The sequence below is a fragment of the Artemia franciscana genome, chromosome 14 (genome assembly GCF_032884065.1).
Source record: "Artemia franciscana chromosome 14, ASM3288406v1, whole genome shotgun sequence".
In the NCBI taxonomy this organism is placed as follows: Eukaryota; Metazoa; Arthropoda; class Branchiopoda; order Anostraca; family Artemiidae; genus Artemia; species Artemia franciscana.
The window spans coordinates 40,105,851-40,130,326 of NC_088876.1; the positions used below are offsets into that span (position 1 = coordinate 40,105,851).

At 33.6% G+C, this 24,476-nt stretch overlaps 1 protein-coding gene across 3 annotated transcripts in view; it reads left to right on the top strand.

The window, feature by feature from the left end:
* Window positions 1-23,228, top strand: part of LOC136035705 (apoptosis-linked gene 2-interacting protein X 1-like) — an 88,607-nt gene extending 65,379 nt beyond the window's left edge. The window contains exons 11-16 of one of the 3 annotated variants that reach the window (XM_065717651.1): window positions 599-971; window positions 4,334-4,507; window positions 9,050-9,241; window positions 13,629-13,953; window positions 13,996-14,127; window positions 19,739-23,228. In XM_065717651.1, the coding sequence (XP_065573723.1) occupies window positions 599-971; window positions 4,334-4,507; window positions 9,050-9,241; window positions 13,629-13,953; window positions 13,996-14,127; window positions 19,739-19,800 (1,258 nt within the window). In that variant the 3' untranslated portion in view covers window positions 19,801-23,228. Of the gene's footprint in view, window positions 1-598; window positions 972-4,333; window positions 4,508-9,049; window positions 9,242-13,628; window positions 14,128-19,738 lie in introns of all 3 variants that reach the window. The other 2 variants (XM_065717650.1, XM_065717652.1) reach the window with 2 other exon arrangements.
* The last annotated feature ends 1,248 nt before the right edge of the window (window positions 23,229-24,476 follow it).

Here is a 24,476-nt window from a genome sequence, read left to right on the forward strand (position 1 = left end):
AATAATCTAACTGGGGAATTGCTCGAGACCTCTCAATGGGATTGTGTTCTCTAATGTTTAAATATCAGCCCGATAGATGAAATCTTATATCGGGTGTGGAGTAAATGCCGGGGGGGGTTTATTTATAAAGAAAGCACGACTCATGGAATAATATTGTGAACTACATTACTTATTATGTTCATGTTTTTTCTTTTTACTGAGGTATTATCATGAATACCCAGTACTGCAGACAATCTTGACTAAATATGTGATTGTTACCCTGTAGATGTTCCCGACGTGTTTATCAGATATCAATGAAATCAGTGGTTTTGAAGTGGATTCTTTGCCTCTAGAATTCAACAGCTTTTTGTAGTGAATTATGCGTCGTATTTTATTTCTGACGGTAATTTTTTTTTTACTACCTTGCACGTCAATAAAGTTTTATATCAGGTGAGGGTACATTTCAGAGGGAAGTCGATGCAAAAAAATTAACAATTTATGCAAAAATACAGAAATTTATTGTTAAATATTTATACAGACTTTTGGAAACAGGACTAAATATACTAAATTTTGTTATAAATATGTGTGGTACTTACTTATTTATTTTATTTCTTTACAGAGGGATTATCACGAATGCCCGTACTGCAGACAATCACGTTAAATCTAAATATGAGTCAGTTAAAAATGGCATTGAGCTATTGAGTTTGCCTGAAGAGCAACTTGCCAAACGACTCCCCACAGAATCAAGCAGCCTTAGTCCTGTTGGTCCGTCTGCAGACAAACTCCGAGAACTTATGAGTGTGGTGAGGGAGATTCAGCGTGAAAGGGAGGTGTTGGAAAAAGAATTTGTATCCAAAACCGTGGATATTAAAGCGGTTTTTACTAATGCTTTGGATGAAGGAAATATAGACGAGGAATTATTGTCTTCTAAGATCTTGGAGCAAGCTTATGGCCCGTTGCAAGCCAGGGCAATGGAAAATTTGACGAAGCAGGTACAGCTATTTCTCTCTTTGATTTTTAAATTCACTCATGTTTCACTTTGTGATACGCTCTTTTTGTTCCCTCCTTTTTTCGATGTTTACATAAGGATTTTTTTTTTCGGGAGGGGGGCGTACACGAAAAAAAACTCAAAAAAGCATAAAAATAAAACTCATCTGAATTAAAGCTGCAATGGCTGAAGCGGTTGATTTCTTAATGGGCTAGTAAACTAAAATTCAATTAAAATTCTACATATTTTAGGTAGCATCATTGTTTTATAGACAAAAGTTTGCGAGTCTGTAAATGTTTCTAAGATAAAATATAGTTTCAGAATCGAAAAAAAGCAAATAATTTATGGATTAACGACGCTTTTTGACCGCATAAATGAAAATTTAGTCCTTTTAAAAAAAGCTTCTTATTGTTCTAATTAAACGACCCTTGTGTTTCAGAGTTTTTCTTACAGAATTGGAACAAAAAGTCAAACTTCAGCGTAAAGAGTGAGGTGTCGAGGAGAGGGAAAACCCCCTTAATACAGAATAATTTAGTAATGTATATACTTCAAGTTAATTTGAGTATTTGAATGCACTACATTCGTTTTGGATTTTTTTTTATTTAAATTGTCCCTGAAAACCTTTCTGCTAATTCTTTCAAAGGAAATTCAGCAGAGATAATCCTTTGGAGAGAAGCTTGTTAATTGATTGACTAGTAGTAGTATCAGGTCCTAAATTTTAAATACTCTAGGTCCTAACTAATTTATCTGATAGGTCCTAACTAATTTAGGTCCTAAATTTTTAGCGGCATTACACCATGAATCTTTTTATTTAATAAAAGTAAATCTACAGTTCTCCCTGTGTAAGTATTTATCAGCTATTAATTACAGGCAAAATACCCAAGACATTTTTGTCTTCTGTCCGCCCGATCAATGACGTATTGATAAATGACGTATATTATATATATTAAATGACGTATTGATAAATGATGCCCGATAAATGACGTATATTATAAGGATATCACCCATCGTGTTTATGAAATCGGATTGACAAGTCCTGTCATAGATTTGAATCATGATATGTATAGGCTGGAATATGAAATCCCGATTTCAGTTGCTCAAGTTTAGTGCTACGATGCTTCAGTATGATTATCACTAAAAATTATTTCATCAAAAAACAAAAAATTCAAGTTATTTTCATACAAAGTTTTATTCGTTTATGTATGAATTCATGTGAGATTGTGACTGTATGTGGAATTAAAAAAACCTTTTCGATTCCTTTCAACTCTGAAAGTGTTGTTTGCTCTTGGAAGGTGGAGGGGGGGGGGTGTTGTTGTTGAACGAGTCACTCTCAAGTATTTTTTTCCTTGACGATTTTCATTAGTTTTTTTTTTAGCTTGTAAATTTAAAAGTTCATTTATTCCAAAAGCCATATTGCCCAATAATCTCTTATTTTTTTTTATCCATTTATGTCGCCTTTTCTTTTTTAGTGTTTTTTTTAAGGAAGGGAACAAATTTGCTCATGGGTTTCTAAAGCTTGAGGTGAGTCCACAGCTGGGGTAAATTACTTTAGACTGAGGGGTGTTTTCATTTTCTATCTTCTAAGTATCGTTACGTATTTTAACGATACTATTGTTTTAACTCTAGTACTGGGTTTAACCAAATTTTGAACCCGGAAATTTTGATGCTACCGGGCTCAAACCCGGTAGCATCATTGTTTTTTATTCCTGCGTCTATGGAACATTGGGGTTCAAATCATTAACTAGAAACACAGTTTGAAAGTAAAAGACTAACGTATAACGTTAACGTTAACGTGAAAGTAAAATTTTAATAGTTCAATTTCTTTTTCAGCTCTTAAATTTAAATTGATTTTGTATTTTGTTTTTGAATTGCTGTGTTGGTAAATATTTAGTGCCCAATATACCCAATAAATATTTAGTACCTTATGCCCAATATACCCAAAATTAACTCAGTCTTCATCAAAACTGTTGAGCGAACGGATAGAATTGTACAACATGGGTAGTCATGTAATTAATAAGAGGATTATGGTAAATTGTTTTGTTTATTTGACTATTATAATTAATTCGGTAATTGCTTAGTTTCGTTGCAAGCTGTCTGAAGTGGAAACTATGCTGCGAAGTAGCATAGTTTCCATACTATAGCACTTAGAAATGTTAATTCTAGAAGTGCATCCATTTCTGGTTGACCCTCCTCCATGGGGCAAACTAAAAATGCGTAAAGTGGGCTGGGTTTTGAAGCCGAGGGAAAAGTTGGGGTTGTACAATATGAATGAAATTATTTTTTAAATACAAAATCCAGTTATTACTGGTAGTTTCTATATAGTAGGAAGTCGAAAGATAATTAAAAAACTCATACATCCATTAATATTAATATCCGAGATGGTTCACTTTCACTTTCGAGTTTAAACTAGCTAGTTGTTTCAGAATAAAAAAACGTCCGATTTTGCTTACAGATAACACTACCTATAGAGCTAAGTGTATTAGTTCACTAGCCCCGCGGGCAGCGGGGGGGAGGGGAATATTATTCTATATTTATTTATAAATATAGAATACAGACCTTGCCCCTCTGCCTGCGGGGCTTATGGACCAATGTGCTTCGCTCTATAGGTAATGTTACCTGTAAGCAAGCCGACTTTACGCATTTTTAGTTTGCTAAATGGAGGAGGAGGGTCAACCAGAAATGGATGTGCTTCCAGAATTAGCAGTACTTAGTGTTATACTATGGAAACTATGCTGCTTCACAGCATGGTTTCAAATTTAAACAGCTTGTGACGAAACTAAACAATTACCGACGTGGTTCGTGTAGAAAGGAAGCCAATTAGAAGAGGGGATATAACTATCAGTCCTGATTTATAATTTATGTTTGGGATAGGGATTGCGAAAGTCCATTAATTTAACCTACAATTTAGTTTTTGAATATTTTTCACGAAAATTGACAAAAATTTAAGAAGTGGCGTAGGGATAGGGGAAACAGAAAGCTCATGAAAAAATAAGCAAAGACCCAAATCCCCTACATTTTGAAATATATCCTTTTTTCTAATTAAAAACAACTCGAAAAATCTCTTAGATTAAAAAAAATTTTTTAGCTTTATTTTATTCAAACTCCTTGCCCCCCCCCCCCCCCCCCCCCCGCCTTATTCTTTTAATTAGCCACACTTACCCGCCTCTACTACATTTTTTTAAGCATCAAAGATATATTGTTAGATAAGTAATTGTTTACTCTATTGAACTTTCTACTTTGGTATAATTCGTATTCTTGACTAATATAAAAGGTATGAGAGTAAGTTTTTGCCATTTATACTATGGGTGAACCCGGGACGCCCACAAAATTTTACGAAGAGTTTTCTAAATGTGCCTTTTTTCATAGAAAACTGTCCTGGCAGAAATTGAAGAAGTCGCTAATAAATGGATGAAGTCACGTGGCGATGGGGAAACAGAGAGAGAAAAGCTGATGAAAGAATTAGCAACAGCTTGTGACACCTACGAAGACCTCAAGAAAAATTTGAGTGAAGGTGGAAAGTTTTATAGTGACCTTACGCAGGTTAGCATGGTCTTCCACCTATATCTAATTGCTTTATTTTAGCCAGCTTAGTGTGATTTCTTAAGATTATCTAGAAATTTAACTTCTATAGTGATAATATAAATACCCGCCTTCTTGACAATCACTTTCAGAGTTTGAATTTGAGCTCTTACCTTCTCGTTAGGAATGCTTGACTCTGGCGTTAATTTCTGAAAACGAGGAAGACTCTTTCCTTCTAAATTTCCTTGTTTGTTCTATTTCCTTCTTCTTCTTTTTTTTCTTTTTGTCTTACTATTTCTCGGACTAGCTGGATACCTCGTGTCTTGGCAGAACATTTCAACATGTTTGTATCTATTGGCACTTAAGGGGGGCTCGTTTCGTTCAACGTGTCTGCGTCATATTATTTCCCAAAATTATATGACTAAAATGATCAAATCTCTTAGTCAAAACAAAAGAGTGTAAGATAGCCATAGATCATATACAAAGAGGGTTTTTACGACAAGCCGTGTTTTAGCGGCAAAGGAAGGCCGGTAACCCCGTCTAGAAGGGACAGTCTAGCAAAATTATGCCTGTTAATCGCAAATAGTGAGTGAAAAGGCAAGGTATTTAAAAATTGACCACGCTTCAATTTTTATAATAGTTTTTTTTTCTGTGTATACACCAGTATTAATAATTGGTCTCAGTCATTCTTCTGCAAGGTTTTTAAAAACATTATTCATTTTTTTGGAGTAATTGATAATAACATAAAGAAAAAAAGTCAAAAAATGACCTTTATTATTATTTAAGAATTAACGACGCTTCTTGACTACTAAGGTCCCTGCGTCGGCCCTGCAGTGCATTCCTGCAGCGTGATTCGATCTCTGGGTCCCGTATTACCAAGCTAAGGTCAAATCCACTGCGCCACCATAGGACAATGACCTTTATTAAAGTTATTAGTATAACAATTTGAAATTAACGCCAAAAACACTTTTCGCAAATAACGATCTGTAAGTTTTCCGCTAGTCGTCAATAATGGAAAGCTAATTCGGTTTTGCTTTCCAGATCGTGAATAAGGCCCAAAGTAGGAAAGGTGACAACCACACTGTCTTTATGTAATGCAAAAACAAGTAGTTACTTTTTCCATATAGTGTCAGTAAAACGAGTGTTGGTTAGTAATCTTCAAGTAACTGGTAATTCGCAACTTATTAGGAAGTCTAACTTTGAATTTGAGACCTCTGTCTAGCCTGTGTATTCCCTGGTCCTCTTTTTCGTGAATTGCAAAAATTTAATTGAAACAAGCATTTGCTTTCGGAAGTGCTCTTCCCTTTCAATTAAATCGCAATGGGATTACAATGCAAAAAAAAAAAAAAATCTGAACATGAAAATATTATAATCCAAGTTTCATGAACATGAAACTTTGGATTATGATAATTTGAAAAACAAATCTTTTTAGAATGTAATAATACACCCACGATAAAAATTTCATTGAGAAAAGAAGGAAGAGGTAGTAAAAAAAAATTACCGTCAAAAATAAAATACAGAACATAGTTCAGTGCAAAAAGCTTTTGAATTCAAAGAATCCACTTCAAAACCATTGATTTCATTGATATCAGATTTTTTCTTTGCACGTGTAACATCAATTTAAAAATTAAAACAAAATTAAAATTAGATTAAATTAAAATTTAAAAAATAATCTCAATATTTGCAGTAGGGTGTTGTTTTTGTATGATAAAGTGAATTGTGTGATAAGATCAAGATAATTTCCTTTAAAATTAACTTTAAACATTTTTTTAAGTTTTATCTTTTTACCGATGCTTTAGTAATCGTATCTGTTGGAAGGATGGATAAGGTTAAACAAGTCTTTAGACATTTTTTTCCAAGTTTATTAAAAAGAAGTAAAGAATTTTTTCGACATTCTAAATCCTCTTTGGAAGTGGTAAAAACAGAAATATTGCTTCTTTGGAATTGAGGAGGGTTTAATATTCTATTCCAATCAAGACATCAGATTTATCCTTACTTAAGTTGGCTCGTTAAACAATAAAAAAAATCAGAATTTTAATTACAATCTATAATTGGGTAAATATAGCTCAACCTGTGATGAAACTGGGGTTCTGTCCTGCGTCAGGGACGAACGCTGGGAAAGGGGTAGAATCCTAAGTTTTGCCAAATTCTTGGGAAATTCTTATTTAATTATCACACATTTCTCTTTATAATTACTCCCCTTCCCACTTCGCACCCCAGAAAAAAAATCCTTTGTACATACCCGTCGTTGGCTATTTCTTTCAATTATTTTTATTTATTTACTTTATTTATTCAATTATTTCTTTCATTATTTAACGGCAATGAAGTGATTTTAACAAAGAACAAGCAGTCTCCAAAAACCATTTCAGAATGCTCTTTTATACTCTTTTTATACTCTATATGTAGATATAGGTATATCTCTATGTTTTATGATAGAGTACAGACTGTTTTGTTTTTAGATTTTAATCAGAATGACTATTTGAGTGAATGATTTATTTCAGAGAGGAGTTCAATTAATTGAAATTGATGATCCTCAACCATAGATTTATTGCCTGAATGGATATAAAATAATAGATGTAAAATATAATATAGATAGCATAGATAATATAACAATACACCAGAAGGTAAACAGCACAACAAGAGTGGAAACTAAACTTATATTTCTAATACCACGGAAACCTTCACCCTGGGTGTATCTAAATAGTTCCAAGTGTATACTACCTCAAAAAATATTAGTTATATTCTTGCTGTAAAAAATAGTTTTTTTTCTTTATAATGAAGGTTATGAGTTTTGGAGAGCTTCAGGCCCTAATAAATTTAAAGTTTCAATGATTGTTAAAATTTCTTTTTCTATTTTAAACCATTCGCTTTAATCTCTGTATGCTTCGAAAATCGAAAAATTCAAAAATCTTTATCTTTTTCGAGACAATGGTCACGGACGTGTTTTGTTTCGTTTTTTTTTTTTTTCGTTGTTTTTTTTTTTGTTTTGTTTTTTTCACTGATGATCCTTTAAGGCCGTATGCAAAGGAAGATGCTCCCAGGTTTGAACCCCCCCCCCCCCCTGAAATTTATCCGACCCTTAAAAAAGTAGAAAATATATATATAAATAAATTTTTGATGAGTTTTGTAAAAGACAAAACCTACCAACTGCTACTAGGACCTTTGTTTTTAGCGATTTTATATGGCAATGTTTCTCTTTTCTAATTTATATACAAAATTTTAACGTATTTAAACCTGTGCATAATGTGCTTGAATATCAGAGAACCTTATCGTAGAGGTCGCAATGAATTCAGCCGCAAAGATGATTAAAAGTTGGGCCAGAATTTGCATTCATATGAATATTAATACCCTCTCGGTCCACCCTAATTCTCTAGTAAAAATAGTAACAAGAACTTAGTAGACAGAACTACTTTTCGTCGATAATTCTAATGAAATAGTCGAATTTTGTTCAAAATTGCGCATCCCTGATCCGTTGTCTACTATACATTAATAGTCTCAACAGTAAAGAGACTTACATACTACTTAAGTAATGCTCTCCATAACCTGACTTAAGATACTAATTAGTATTAGTAGTAGTAAGACGGCACTAGACCCTTAAGGTCCCAACTGGCTGTGCTGATCTCCGTTTCGTGGCCCTTCAGCCAGGAAGTGCAATGGGGGGTTGGGGTCCAACCATCCTGTGCTCTCACACACCCTTCCTGCTTACCTTTCCCCAGATTTCTCCAGGTACCCATTTAGAGCTGGGTTGACTCTGGCTGAGCTTACAGAGTCACGCCACTGACCCCCGTCCCAAACTAAATAACTGGTCTCAACTGGGATTGAACCTGTGCCCCTTGGACAAAGGATTACCACGCCAGCGCGCCAACCACTCAGCTAGGACGGCTATATAAGATTACTAATCTATAATAATAGATTATAATAGACATCTAGCTATATAATAATAACTATATAAGATAGTAATTAAGCTCGAGTCTTTTAGTTCTGCCTAGCTATGGACAAAATTTGCTCTGTAATATTAGTTAGCCTACATAATGTTACAAAGCGTTAGCCTCAAACTAGTATGAGAAAACAATAATTGAAATTAGTATCCGGAGAGATGTACATCATGTGGCATGGAGTCGGTGACCCCTCAGTTTGAACTAAAAGTATTTCAAGATGGAAAAATGCCAAAAAAAATTGAAAGGTGCATATGTCCATGGTTCTGCAATTTAAGAGGCCTAGTGCTTATATTTATTAGTATTATTAATTAATTGTAATTTTTACTTAAAAAAAATTATTACTATTAATTGCTTGTCCAGAAAATCGATTTTGTTGCTGCTATGTTTGAATTTTCCATCGTTCATTTCACATTATGCTTTTTAGCTTTTGTTTGCTTTCCAGTCCAAGGTTTCAGATTATTGTTTTGCTAAAAAAAAATTCAATAAAAAAAATATTTTTAATTAAAAATATATATATATATATTAATAAAAAAAAATTATTAATATTAATTGCTTGTCCAGGAATTCGATTTTGTTGCTGCTATGTTTGACTTTTCCATCACTCATTTCACATTATATTTTCTAGCTTTTGGTTGCCTTCCAATCTAAGGTTTCAGATTATTGTTTTGCAAGAAAAACGGAGAAAGAGGACACTCTAAAGGGATTAACGTCGTCTATTGCTGCATCTCAGCATGGATCTCCTCCAAGTGCACCCCGATACCACGAAGAGTTGAAGCAACCACCTCCACGCCCTCCACCACCTGCACCTACTCTCAAGGTACGATCGTGATTTACAGAATTTTTCTGCAAGTAGGATGAAGGAATAAAAAATTCCCTTTTTAGCTTTCGCCCCTCCTTTCAGTGATAAGTCATAATATTGCTAGTAATTATATCCGTGTCATATTACGAGCCTACAATTTCAAATGTGTTTAACTTATAAATTAAGACTGTGTTTGAATCGTTTTTTTTTTCAGTCTTTTATTATGTGTCTTTTTACAACTAACTATTTGATTTATAATACATAATTATATAATTAATTATATAATAATATATAACTATATAATACTTTAATTTTAAAATACAACTAATTATATAATCAGTCTTTTTAACCAATTATATTTAGATATTAGTCGACGAGAATATACCTTTCGATAATTCCAAATTTTTAATTACACTTGACCGTTTTCTTCAAGAAGAAGAAAAAATGGCAATTATTTAAAATTCTAATTGGAGCTTTTAATTGTTTACAAACAGAAAAATTCCCGAAAAAAAAGAAAATTCATTTTTTCTTCTTTTTTTTGTTTTTCTTTTTGTTTTTGTTTCTTTTCCATAAAAGGTTTGATTTTACATCAGACGTGTTTGTATTGGCACAAAATGCCAATTTAAATAATAATTTGTGGAATGGATAAAAAAAAAAAAAAAATGACGAAACCAGCGAGGCATTTTTTACAGCCCCCCAGTAACTGCCGGATCATCTTGGCTTGTACAACGAAATGGCTTGAACTTGCATCTTGGGCTTTTAGGAAATTCTTTACTCCAGTCATGTTGAAGTAGCAGCACTTTGAAAACACTTGGTCCGCTTGGATGATGAACCATTCAATTAAAAATTAGGAAATAAATATAAAATTCATTAATATTGATTGATTGATGTACAAAGACTCATTCGATCCGAATATTTTTTCAAGGTCCTTTAATAATTATTTTAAACTAATATCGACAGTGTAGGTGGTAAGCTACCTGATGTGTGTCTTCTGCCACTATAAATTCGTCACTATAAACTCTTAAAATATGTCGCTCCCTCGCAAGGAGCTCCCATTTCATAAAAAAATAAGTAACCTAAATAAGGACTTTTTCAATGTACTACATAGTATAGACTAAGCGATAAACGGATTCTTATTGTTCAACCGACGGGTCGGGTTTTCTGACGACCCTGTATCCCATCGTATTAATCAGAGATCAATCCGATCTGCTACAATATGATTATTAGCGAAGATCAATACTGGAAGTAGTAAGTTTCACGATCTATGTCCTCTGTTGCTACTAATTTATCGTAAAACACTTTATTTTTGCCCTTTGTTTCCTCCCATGAAATTCCCATTCCCTCATATTGTTTCTTATAAGCTCTCCCCAGACCCATTGGCCCCAGCTGAAAAGTCAGTAGCATAATCTTTGGCAGTCTAACATCATTCAATCGTAATATGGGTCCTAACCTGTCTTAGGGTATTGACCTAGACGATGCACACTTTAGTAGAGGTTAGGGTTTGATATACAGTCGCTCAAACGAGTGCCTAACAACATTCCTTGATAATTCTTTAAGATGGCATCTAACATGTATCACTCAAAGCTCTAGTTTTATGTTTCATATTCTAGTTTTATATTTTCTTGTATTTGTTATCATTTGTTTGTTCTATTTATTTATTTATTCATCCAAGCGTGTAAGCTAAAAGCTTGTAAGTATAAGATACAAAATACAAACAACATACACAAATAATATACAAAATGAAAACCAAAAAGTAGCAACTGCTGGAATATTTAACAAAAATCAATGGTAGACTTATGGTTGACAGTATACATCTCTGTAAAGAGAGGTGTTTACCAACTCAGTATTAAAACTAGAAACGGTACAAGCGGGGACACAACTATCAGGTTACGAGTTCCAAAGTTTTATTGATCTATTTACAAAAGACATCTTACCCATTTTGTATTTGGGGGGGGGGGTAAAATTTTCATGCGTTTCGCCTGGTTGATGTATAATGGCTTCTGAGTTTTTAACCACTTTAGTTATGCTATTAACATATGGAGATATCTTTGTAAGAAAAGCTTGGTTAATCTGTGATGCCAACTATAAGCTTTGATTATAGCCCTCGTTTATATAAACAGTATAAGGTCAAGGGTCTTGTCAGTGGCCTGGCCGAACTCGTAGTCTTGGCTGGTGGCAGGTTTGCTTGGGAGAGAGGGTGTATCATGAATGAAAGCGTATTAGTTCTGGTGTCCCGTGTTTGCAAATATTAATAATATTTATTTTTTAACTACTATTCCACAAAAGCGGAGTACATAAAATAAAAGAAAAAAAGCAATCAAAGCACAAATCATCAAGGAAACATCAGATGGAACAGAAACACAATAAAAGGGAGATAAAACGGTGGAGCGGATCAAGTCTTACAGACACATCATTTAGTAGTTTAGAATTTAGTGTCTAAGAACTGCCGAAAAACTGCTGCTCTTTAACTTTATGCTTATGCCTCATTTTTTATTTTATTTCAGTTGGAATACGAATTCTACTTCATTAGCCTTTTGTCAATAAAGTATTTTTTTTTCCTTTATCGTCTCGTAAAAATGATGTTACTTGTTTTGTTTTTCTTTGGTTTTTCCAGTATCTTTTCCACTACCACCATATGTGTATATCTTCTTTTTCCTTCTTTTATATTTTATTCTTTTATATTATATTTTATGTTTTAACTTTTTACAGGGTATCATTCTATTTTTTACCTCCTGTTGTCAACTCATTGTAGCACCAAACCTTCCGAGATAAGCATAGCTGCACAAGCTCCTACTTCACTCCAATGTATTCAAAGCTTTACTCTTTATCCCCTCCCATGAAGTTCAAAAATTCCCTTAAATCCTTTCTTACGACCTCGTCCCCACCCTTTCTGGGACAACCAGCGTTTTGTTCGGCCCTAAATAAATAGCTAAAAATGGACAATGAAAATGAATTTATTTTCTAGAAACACGGTAGTAGCTATGAGAATCTGCTGGCATTTCCTTCTTTTATATTGTTATATTCCTTCTTTTTTATATTTTCTTCTTTTATTTTTTATATTTTCTTCTATATTCTTCTTTTTCCTTCTTTTATATTTTATTCTTTTATATTATATTTTATATTTTAACTGTTTGCAAGGTATCATTCTATTTTTTACCTCCTGTTGTAAACTCATTGCAGCACCAAACCTTCTGAAACAAGCATAGCTGCACAAGCTCCTACTTCACGCCAATGTATTCAAAGCTTCACTCTATCCCCTCCCATGAAGTTCAAAAATTCCCTTAAATCCTTTCTTACGACCTGGTCCCCACCCTTTCTCGGACAACCATCGTTTTGTTTGGTGCTTGTGGCTATGAGTATCTGCTGGCATTTCCTTCTTTTATATTGTCATATTCCTTCTTTTATATTTCCTTCTTTTTTATATTTTCTTCTTTTATTTTTCTATATTTTCTTCTATATTCTTCTTTTTCCTTCTTTTATATTTTATTCTTTTATATTATATTTTATATTTTAAAATATTTTATATTCTTTTATATCCTTCTTTTATATTTCATTTCCTATTAAATAGATTGTAATTTATTGAATAAATTTTGACTGTTCGACAAATTGAAAATATCGTATCTATCCAAGAGTATGCACACGGACACAATGAAGTGCTCGGATTGGCCCACTACTTTAAGTTTTAGAACGTAGAATTGTCTTTTCCGAGGAAGGGGCAAAATTTAGGAGGGAGGGGTTAACTGAAAAAAAAACACAAGAACTGTAGAATTATACAAAAATTCCCAAAAGATAATAACCACCTTGAAATTTCTGAGGAGGGGTCAAGTGTGCAAGAGGAGGGGTCAATCAAAAATTTAGCCTAAAAAGTCAACAGTGTGCCAATCTTCCTTCTGTTATTCTGGATTTTTTTTTATTCATTTAATCATTTAACTTAGTTTATTAAATCTAATTCTTTTAATCCACTAATATTTCAGTGGCTAATTAAGGTTATTCTAATTCTTATTTAATCTTATTTCTTTTTATCTATTAATTTATCTGTGAACTTTTATAATTTAACTGCTATTAAGTTGTCAATTTTCTGGTGGAGTAGGGAGGAAAAGTTTCGAAAACAAGATATTTTGTGTCGATAAATGACATACCTTACTTTTGTTACCTTACTTTTGTGTACCATTAGTTGTTTCTGCAATTGATTCAGACAATTTAAAAGATAGTGAAAATTTTTGCTGCGGAGGAGGGAGCACAATAATTGTAGTTGATAGGGGAGGAAAATGTGGAAGTTCATAATTACTCAGGGCATACAGTTAAATTAGAACTTCCTTTTGCTCTTGTGTTTTCTTATGTGTCTTTCCGCTTGTACCTAACGATATTCCGAAAACAGTATTAAGGAGCGAGGTTTTTTTTTTAGGAGCAAATTTACACCCCTTCCTCTGCACCAATGGCAGAATCTGTACCGTCGTCGCAGCCACCGTCTTTGCCATATCCAGTTCAATCCAGTGGAATGCCTCTGCCAAGTTATCAGTCTTACCAAGGATACCCTGCACAGTATTCGCCATACACCCCGATGCCTGGTGGTTATAATCCCTATGGCAGTTTCCCTCCTCAGCCATTTCACCAGCCTTCACAAATGTATCCTCCCCAACAGGGCTATCCACCTCAGCAGGGTTACCCTCCTCAACAGGGTTTCCCTCCTCAACAGGCATATCAGCCCCAACCGAATCCGTCAAGTGGACCTCAACAGGCGTATCAGCCCCAACCGAATCCGTCAAGTGGACAAGGGTTTCCTGGTCAGTATTTAGTTGACAGAGTGTTCAACGTTATTTCTCATATTCCAGTGGCTGGACCACAAGTGAAAAAAATTTATGATGATACTTTGGCGAAGCAAGGTCAATCTAGCTCGCAGTCAGGTCAGCCTAAGTAGATCTTAGGTTGTAACTAATTTTGCGTTCTTGCTATTTCAAGTTTGAAAAATTAAAAACCAAACAAAGATAAAACAATTTGGTCTTGTGTTTATTTCTGCTTTTTTGATTTTTGGAAAATGTAGAAAGGAGGCATATGTTTGGAAACAAAAACTATAAATTTTAAGTTCTAGTAATAAAAAATGGCAATTCTCACTTTGATCCTGTTTAGTGAAAATAAAAACTCAGAAAGTTTATGTTGCTCTCCTTAGATTGTGTAGTAAAACTGAAAAAAGGAAAAGAGAAAAATGTGTTAATTTTTTCGAATATTAGTTGAAATGGAGAAGTGTTGCGATGTCGAATGACAGTTCTTCCTTTCGATTTTTTTTTCTTTTTTACTTTATCTTATTTCTTTTTCAACAGCTTTTTTAAGCGTCCTTTATTTGCTATCTTCTATTTTTTATTCGTTGCTTAGTATTTAGGCAATATTCAGGATCGTCCAAGCCCATCCTCCCTTTCTATACTTGGTCCTTTTCTCCCTTGACTTGTTGTGAGGTAGTTTCATTTTTTACGAATATAAAGCTTGTATAGTCCAAAAATATCACGGAGCCCTTATACAAGATGCTCATTATTGATTCCTCCTCCCCCCTATCGTTCCATGGAAGTTCTTGGATATAGTATTCTGTATGTAGTGTCTTTGTGTAGTTTAAGGCCCATTCTCAATGACATTTCCCTGATTGGCTGGAATTTCCTGATTGGTCTTGAAGTAACGCCAGCTAAATTTCGGTATTCAGGAAATTTCATTGTGAGTGGGCGTTTAGTGTGTTACTGCCTGTTCTTCTTCAAGCGCACTTGATTTAAATATATATACATATATATATATATATATATATATATATATATATATATATATATATATATATATATATATATATAAAGTATGTACTTTAGAGCTTCATTGGCTTGGATACTTTATGACGCTAGACAAATCAGAGATTTGCTTTATGTCGGCATACTTTGGCTATAAATTGAAATTTGACAAATTTTTTTAAAGTACTAAGAACATTAAAATATAACATATTTTGCGCCGTGGACCCATTTTAGATCGATTCATACATGAAAACTGCATTTTTCTACAAATCCTTTTTGATTTATTCCAAAATTTCAAAGTTTTTAGGGTAGTGTTTTAGTTTTGTCATTGTTACCCCGCTGAACAAACTTAAAGGAAACCAATTCCCTAAATGTAACAACGCTTTTCGCTGTAAAAATTCCAACATTGACAGTTGGGTTATTCCTAAAGACAACGTCCACCATCAGATGGAAGTTATACCTTTGGTGTAGTTGGCTTTTAGTTTATTCTTTACCAGGGTGTTCTCCCACATTTCCTTCTTTTTTTCTGATTTTCGTTAGAAGTCCTTATTCGGTATTTAGTCCTTATCTAAATACCGAGGTCTTTTCATTAAAAATCGAAGTACTTTTTTTTTAAACATAAACGGATTTGTAAGTTTTTATACATTTAATTCAAACAATTTAAATTTCACTTTCACTCTCCTTGGTACTATGAGTGTTTGTTGGCTTCATCGTATTATCATTAAAATATTTATAGCCAAATATGCTCAGAATTGATATGAAACTGTTCTTGGATTCCTCATGCTCTAAAGAACAGACTTTAATTTATCCATCTGTGTGGTTATATTTTTTGTTTAGTTTACTGTTTACTGTTTACTGTTCGGTGTACCACTAGCACGCTGCGGGTTTTAGTTCTGTAAAAGGAAGTCCATAAAATCTTAGTCGGTTCTTTACTCTAAAATTTAAATCCTAAATTATTTTCTATAACCTGGTTTGACTTAAATTTTAATGGAATTAAGTGAATTGACATTTACTTAAATTGCACGAATTTCTGTTTGTTTTATCTGGGTACCAAATATTTTGGCTTAGATATAGTTTTGATTTTTTGACGCTCGTAACAACCTGTAGTAGTTTTTTTATGTCCCCTCCCATCTTCGTCAAGGTTGAACCCAAGTTTGAATTGTAGAAACTTTATAAATCACGCGTTAATGCAATTCCTTATTATTTAATTCTTTGATTTAAACTTCAAATTTTTTCTTTAAACTGATTTAACTTTATTTGCTTAAATTGCACAAACTTTTTTATCGTTAGATTTTAATCTGTATACCGAATACAATGGCTTAAATTTAGTTTTGATTTTTCTTCTTTCTTTTTAAACTCCGGGATTACCAACCTGAATTAGTTTTTGTCGCCCCTCGCTTCGTCATGCTTGGACCCGAGTTCGAATTGTAGAAACGCTACAAATCGCATATTAGTGTACGATTCAATGTACGATTTCAAAATCGTACATTTCTAAAAGTTAGGTTTTCTTAATGATGGAATTTCAGCATATGATCCGTCTAGGGCCGAACAGAAAGCAAGTCGTCGCCGAATGGGTTGGGAAAGGACTTCAAGGAACTTAGACCTTCATGGGAGGGTGAAGTATTGAATATGGGGTGGAGGTGTAGTGTGCGCATCTCCGCTGACCTTAGGTGGCTTGGTACTTCAATTAACTTTTAGAAGTAATAGTAGAATAACCTAAAATTGCCTGAGCGCGCTGCTGATTTGTAATTGTCAGGAGTTTTAAATAATTTTAATGAAAAAATTGTAACATAGAAAAAGAGGAGGGTAATGGTAGCCACTGAAAACAAAAGAAAATATATCGCTTGAAGCCTCCGCTTAACTGTCTTCAGTGCAAAAATAAGAGTAAAAAATAAAACACATCTGCAAGTCCACAAGACAATATAAAAAGAAAAACTATAAAAATAAAAGAGGGCCTTTCCAAGCAATGGTAAAATAAATAATGTAGTTAAAAGTCTACGGTACTTTTTTTCTTTTTTTGGAAATTCTTTATGCAGAAATATTGTAATAAGTAATACTATACAACTTAAATTGCAACTATACAATTTATAATGAAAAGTACAAATTAGCTCCATAACAAATTAAAGTACAGGATTCTAGAAATCTGCTGTTTCATAACAACAGTTTCCTTGATTTGATTTTTTTTTTCCTCTTTTCTTTGACAATTTGCTGCATAATCGGAAGCCTAGTGGAGTCACAAAAAAAAAACTATTCCGTTCGGTCTTTCATTTCTGGGTATTTCATTTTCGTGTATTCTAATACTTTTTGAACTGGCTTGAGAGCGGACCTAAAAAGGTCGATAGTTAAACTTCTAAGTTTGGCTTGATCAACGTTTAAGCAAAATTGTCGACTTCAAGGAATTATTCGATTTAATTTTGACCTGGTAGGCAGAAGAGGTTGCGTGCTTAGCCTTTTCTACCTTGCGTCGTAGCTTTCGAATTGCAGGGTTGTCTACGAATGTCCCTTCCTTCTTCTTCTGTTATAATTTAATACAGTGCTTCAATTGCGACCAATGAAATGTTTAGTATCAAATACGGTGTTTTCAAGATTTGTGGTCTACTTATTGCTAACAGCACCGCCACTTAAGCGCCCTCTAGAAGGCAATACAAGATGGTATAACCCTATTACCTTGGTCATTAGGAACGGTTTCTATGTGGCCATTTTGAAGATACCAACACGTGGATCGAATGTTCCGAGATGAATGGTTGAAACAGTTCCTGTGGTTTTATTCTTTGTGTCGTCTTCTGCAAAACCCACAGCCGATAGTATAAGAACAGGACCAAGGGAGGCGTTACTGGGCTCGACCCTCCCTCCTCGAAATATTTATCCGACTTGTTAAAAACTTACAACAATAAACAAAACAAGTTTTTAATGCGTTTTGTGGAGTTCTTTTTGTAACACCCCCCACCCTTTCCCCCGAAAAAATACTGAATTTGAATAAAAAGCACCAACATTTTCATTGCTAATTAAACCACTTTTAAAATATATTTTCAAACCATAAAACTTTAATCTCAACTTTTGCTTTAAACTTTGATTGCAAATATGAACTTTTCATTAATTCAGTTAATGAAGTTTGTCTGTAGTTTCTTTTTTGATATCCCCCTTTTTACCGTGTGTCTTTTTAGTTGCCCGTGGACTTTCATTCGTATTTTTTAAATTTTTTTACTGTGCGCTAAGAGCCGTTGACCGGAAATTATCCTCCTTTCTTCTTTCTTACAATTTTTTCGTGTCAGCAGTTTGATCTGGTGCAAGTTCTATATTTGAGTTTTACTTTTTATTACGTTTCTTGGTTTTGAAATTTTTATTTTGTGCATTTTTGTTTGGTTTTCGTTTTTCGTTTTTAGCTTTTGTTTTACGTTGTATTGGTTGGCCATTTATTGTACTTTACCGCATATCATATACGGGATCTTTTGTTATTTTCCTTAGACCCTAAATGTGCTTTCTTTTTCTGTTATTGGCTTTCTAAAGATGAGAGTCGTTTGTGTAAAGTTTCATATTGCATCCATTATTTTTGAGTCTAACACAAGATTTTGTATATAATTTTATCTTATATCTTACGTTATATTTTTTTTATATACAACAAAAACGAAAGGTTGATAAAATGGGTTTTAGATTTTGCAGCTGAAAAGGTAGCATCGCACCCCAAAAACGGGCGTATCTGACATTTCGATAATTGGTAGGAATAAAGTAGTTTTTATTTTCCTTAGAAAACAAAATATTCATATAGTTAAAGTGGCGTCCATTGCGGAGGGGGGCATTGCCCCCCTATTACTGTCATCCCCCTCCCTTTCTTCCAGATTTTAAAAATTTCTGTTTCGGGTGTTTTTATCGAAACGTGGCTTTTTTTTAATTTTTGTTAAACAAATAGAAAAAAAATTTACCCACTCCCCCGTTGAATTTTTGAAGATGCATTTTCACCCTATATCTAATTTTCTTGAAGTGAAACAGCCGTTTTGTTGGCCTTTTTCCAGTTTCCTATTTAAGAAATCCAGTTTCCAGAAATCCAGTTTCCAGTTTCCTATTTAAGAAATATTCTGAACTTTCTTCTAAAGAAATAAGTTGAATCACATCAAGGTGCTTTGATTTTAAATGTTATTTGATTAATTGATTCTACCAAATCCAAAAAACCCTTTTTTCAAATATGAGAATGAACAGTGACTTTTGTAACAGTTATGAGATTCTAGAGGAGGGGCATGGGTGAAATCCCCCTCCCCTTCGTATAATACGTCCCTTGTCTTGACTATAAGGCTCTATATTATTCTTAGTAGTTTAAAACTGTGTATACCTATTCTCGGGAGCTCATTCAAGCTGAGGTACTGGTTTCTTAGAGGGGAATCAAGGGGGGAGTGTGACTACGTTATATATAACCATCAGATATTGATCTGTAATATCAATGGGGTTGGGGCCTGCTTGAACTTTTGGGCACCTCTTCATCAAATTATCCAGTAAAAAAAGATTTTATTATTGCCCGTCCCCAAAAAATATTTGTATAAATGTCTCCCTCCGAAAAAAAAATATGGGTACGGGCATAGTCTACAATGTTATCATGTCATTGTCAATACCTATTTACCAGTTATGAAATCTAGATTTCAAAAATCCGATGCCATTTGATCATTTTCATGATCTTGCAAATACGGCTCTTTCTCTTAGAAGGGCATTTTGCCTAACTGGGGTATCTTGGACGGGGGTTAAAATTAACCTCTTTTCTTAGTTCCAGGCTATCCGGCTTCTCAACCTAGCCAAATGCAACCACCTTATCACCGCCCTTGGTAACCTGTAACTGCGAAATTGTAGAAGTTATATCGTAGGATGTTTGTGCTTGGAGAAATTGAAGAGACGATGTTTGTAAAGTGTGTGATATCCATTTTTATGAGTGAATAGATACATTTTATAATCTTAGTATTTTTGTGTTCCCATGTTTGTTCCCATGTTCCCATGGTAATGCAATCGGCAATAATCGTTGGTGCAAAGACATAAAGGAGACCAAAACAACTCTTTTGGGGTTACGTCGCGTTTCTGTCCATCTTAAGGAATTCGAAAAAAGATAACATTTTTAATTATAAAGTATCCTCCAGTTAATTATTTATTAAAGCTGTTATGTTAGACTTCTTATTCTCTATTTGTGTTGTCTATATTTTACTAACTTCAATATAAATCTACATTATCTATATTACTTAGGCGTTAAACATTTACGAAAATTTTTGAATTTCCTTCAAAAGAAATAAAAGGACTAATTTGCTTTGAAAAAAATGGTGTTATCTTGATTAAATGGTGCTATCAAATCTAAAAAGAACTTTTTTTAAAGGAAATAAACAAAAAGTTGTTACCACTGAAAAGAAATTGCGATTATTGACATCTACTTTAAACAGTAATTCCAACAGCATCTATTCACTGACAACGCCAGCCTATTTAATAGTGTTAGTAAAATGGGGGGGGGGGCTTCGAAAAACGGAGGAAAGTGAATTATATATAATATGTAAATCCCGAAAATATATAAATTTTAAAATAAAAGCTGAAGAGCTAATTTTCTGAAATAAAATATTATTATTATTTTTATTACTATTATTGGATCCATAAGAAATTATTTGGCTAGTAGGATCGACTTAGGACATTGTCTTAAGACGTAATTTTTATTTTTACCTACAATTTTAAGAATTTCGACTCCAGTAATAATAAACCACTGAAGCCTTAATGTCGTATAAGTTTTGTAACTTGCCTAAGGTATAAATCATATTCTTTTCATCTGTAAGCTTCAAAGTTAAATGCCGCCTTAAGTTGGTACACTACTACCGTGAGTTTAATTTTTGTGACTTTTGATTTCCAATACGCAATTGCAAAGGTTTAACTGTGTTTAGAAGCACTTATTGAAGTTAATTGCAATTAATTTTGTATTTTATACTTCAGATAAGCTGCAATCTATCCTTTAACATATAGAAAATTCTTGGTTTATTTATCTATCAGGATAAGCTAACATTTTAGCTATTTCAATGTTTTTGTGGGTGTGCAAGGGTTTTCTCATTTTTTGCAACAAATCCAATTAATATTCTAACCGCATTTAATAGAGCAAAATAAATAGGTTTATTCATTAAGTTATTTTAATCAATAACTGTAAGCTCTATTCAATGTGTGGCAATGTTGACATCCTCAGTGAATTATCATTAACCCTGGTTGTGCTTGGAGCCAAATATGACCGGATCTCAATATTAAACCGACGCCTATGTCCACGCGATTGACCCAAAAAGACACATGTGTCTATCCAATACCAAGTATGTCCATCTTTGCCTACCCGTTAGTTTAAATTTCTTTCTTTGATATAGTAGTACCCACAAAGACCTTTTTCAGTACCTATTTAAATGCCTGGCTCTGTTTTCCGTGGTATAAGTCCCTGTTTTACGGAAGGAAAGATATTGTGCCTTTGTTTAAGTAAGTTGTGAGTGCTTTTGGAAATTAGACTGCTTTTTCATGATATTTTCATCCTTATCTTGTACACAATTTTGTATATATATATATTTTTAGTATTCTAAATATGTGAAAAATACACTGAAAAATTTAACTTCCTTGAATGTTTTTTCGCCTTTTCCTGCCTGGGCCCTAGTTTTATTTTATTACACTAATGCTAATAGATAGACATAACTGTAAAAAATCATGATCAGAAATTTTGCGAGGGGATGACGGTATGAGGAAATCATACCGTCTTCTCGGCAGGATCAGAGGAGAGATAGATGTCTCTCCTATCGTTAATCTACTATTTGAAACCTTCTGCCCTCTCTCAAAAAAGTTTCTGAAACGTTCTATGAACCTCTAGTTATGAAAATTCTGACTAAGGCGTGAATTTATTTTTTTAATTGATTTATAGCTTACCTACACAAGCGGGGGTAGGTGGGCGAATTCCTTTGGTTCTGACGGTTCTCCTGCAAAGACCCTCTGATGGTGCGAAAATATTGTTTGATGTGTTATAATTACACTCTTAAAGGCGAACTATAATAACATTTTGTTGACATTTTTTTAAACGTATTTCATTATCATACTGAACTCTCTTTATTTAATTGCTAATGTAATGAAAGCCTTAAGTTGACAAGTCGCTCTGATGGTTATTTAGTTTTTTTCTTTTTTTTTCGCTGATTTTGAGTTTGTCTTATCAATAGGCATGTTTTACTTGGCCCCTTGAAGTATGCATAATTTTGAAGCAATGAAATTAAATATTTTAGTTAATTTAAAATTAATTTAGCTTAGCCGTGTTCTGTCAAGAAAACTGGTAAAACGGGAACTGTCGAATTTAATTAATTGATTGAAGTATTTTGTATTTCTTATTATTTACACGGCTGTGACGAAAAGTAAAAAATTTACATATAGTAAACAATTTCTTCGCATGTAGAAAACATTGTTCAAAGTTAGATGACAAATATAAAAAGTAGGTACAAAGGTAAATTTGACTGGCTTATCTGAATTTTTTTTATAATTATAAAGCCGAACGTTTCTTGTTCTTCTTTGACTGTTTTTGCTGATCTTCACAAGCATAGCAACCCTTCGGTACTAATCGGTACAGTGCCAAACTTGTACCATTCAGGTTGAAGCTACCCATTAAATGTTTACAGCACAAGAAAATTCACATTATTGGGTGGCTATATGCCACCCAAAAAGTTTGGGTGGCTGCGTGGCTATATGAGAAAAGTTTTGCGCAACCCTTCAATACTAATCAGGTACAGTGCTAAATTTACTATAAAAGACATAGAATATGAAGTCATTAAAATGACAAAATCTTTGATAATCGTAATTTGCTAATTTTTGTTGATTTTATAATTAAAAACAAGGTTTTTGAAGAAATTTCAAATTCGACTTTGTAATACAAACACGGATTGATGTCACTGTTGTCAAATAACAGTCTTCAAAAAGTTTTGGGCGTTTGGGCTGGCTCAGATACTAAGTAAGCCACTCATGGAAACAAATTCAGTTTTAGATTGTAAATGACTTATTACATTCATTGTGAAACATGAAGTTTGTACTCTCATAGCAAAGTTACAGTAAGCACCTAGATACATTTATGTGACAACACTGGCTAAGTAGTTCTGAAAACTGCAAACGTTAAACCATTTACAATACAAGGGGCTAGGTTCGTTTATATCCGTTGAATCTAGTGTTTATTCTGTAATTTATGTTTCTTATATATTTAATTTTTCTTGGGAATAAATTATTAATGATCATGCTTATTATTAATTATTAGTATTGATAATCACGTTAATTACTAATAATCTCCTTATTGTTGATAGAACTATCGAACATATAGTTTATATGGTGGAGCGATTTATTTCTCATTATTAAAATGAGAAATTTATTAAAATGAGAATATTAAAAAGGTGCGATTATTAAAAGATTCAGTGTTAGAGTTTGCCAGGTCTATTTTCAGCCCAATCAGGAGCTACATTTAACTCCTGGATTGGCTGACATATTTCAGATTTGAGTAAAGGGCTCTAGGCTACATGACAAGAACAAAACAATTCCAGTGAATAAGCACTTTTTCAAGGCCGTCTGAAGAAGGGGGATACAGGGCTTGGAATTAGTCCCTAAAGTCTCTTTCTTGGCTTATATCGCTTTTTATGCAGAAAGTTCCTCGCCCAAAAGTCCGTTTTTGGGAGCATGATATATTTGAAAGTCCTTTCTTAGATATTATAGCTTCTCCTCAAATCTGGTTATAATTGTCTCTTGGTTATGTTGTCGCAGTTCAGAAAGAAGCAACAAAATAGCGGGAACTTTGCCTATGGCCAAAGTGTCTATTAATTGTTGTGAACACAGGATGCTTATAACGGCACAAACTTGGCCTATATTGTGGGCGGGGTACATAGGTGACATTGTAGAACTGTTTTAGAATAAAGAGGAACATTGACCTACAAGGTGTGTGGGATGGATTGGTCATATCGTTTTAAAGTTCAACGATAGATAATTTCCTGTAGCTTCATAAAATGAACCCTACTGGTATGAATTTGTTTGAATTGACTTGTATTCCAATGGAACAAATTATATATTCTTTCCCTTAGGTTAGTTAATAGACTAATATCGGGTTGAGTGAGAAGAGTACCATGAGTGGGATATTCAGATGGCAAAAATGTGAATGTTTTTCCTGCTGTGTCTGAACCTGCTTATCTTTCAGGTCTCCCAAGTGTATTTGAGAAAGACAATGGGCAGCTGCAAATTTTGTCGCTCAGCGACGTCACTAGGGTTAAGGCTGGGATTAGAAGGTATATAGTAATTATCAGGTAATAAAAAGAAAGGAAAGCATAGTAAACTAAAGACGACAGGAGCATCAGAAAGTTAAACAAATGATGCCGGATTGGTGATGATGAGTTTTCTTTTTACTGCAAAATATGCAGGAGTAATTTTAGTTGCCGAAAGACTTTTACACCTTGAATCAGCATAAAGCTAGACGATCATAATAAGTCAGACGAGCATAAAGT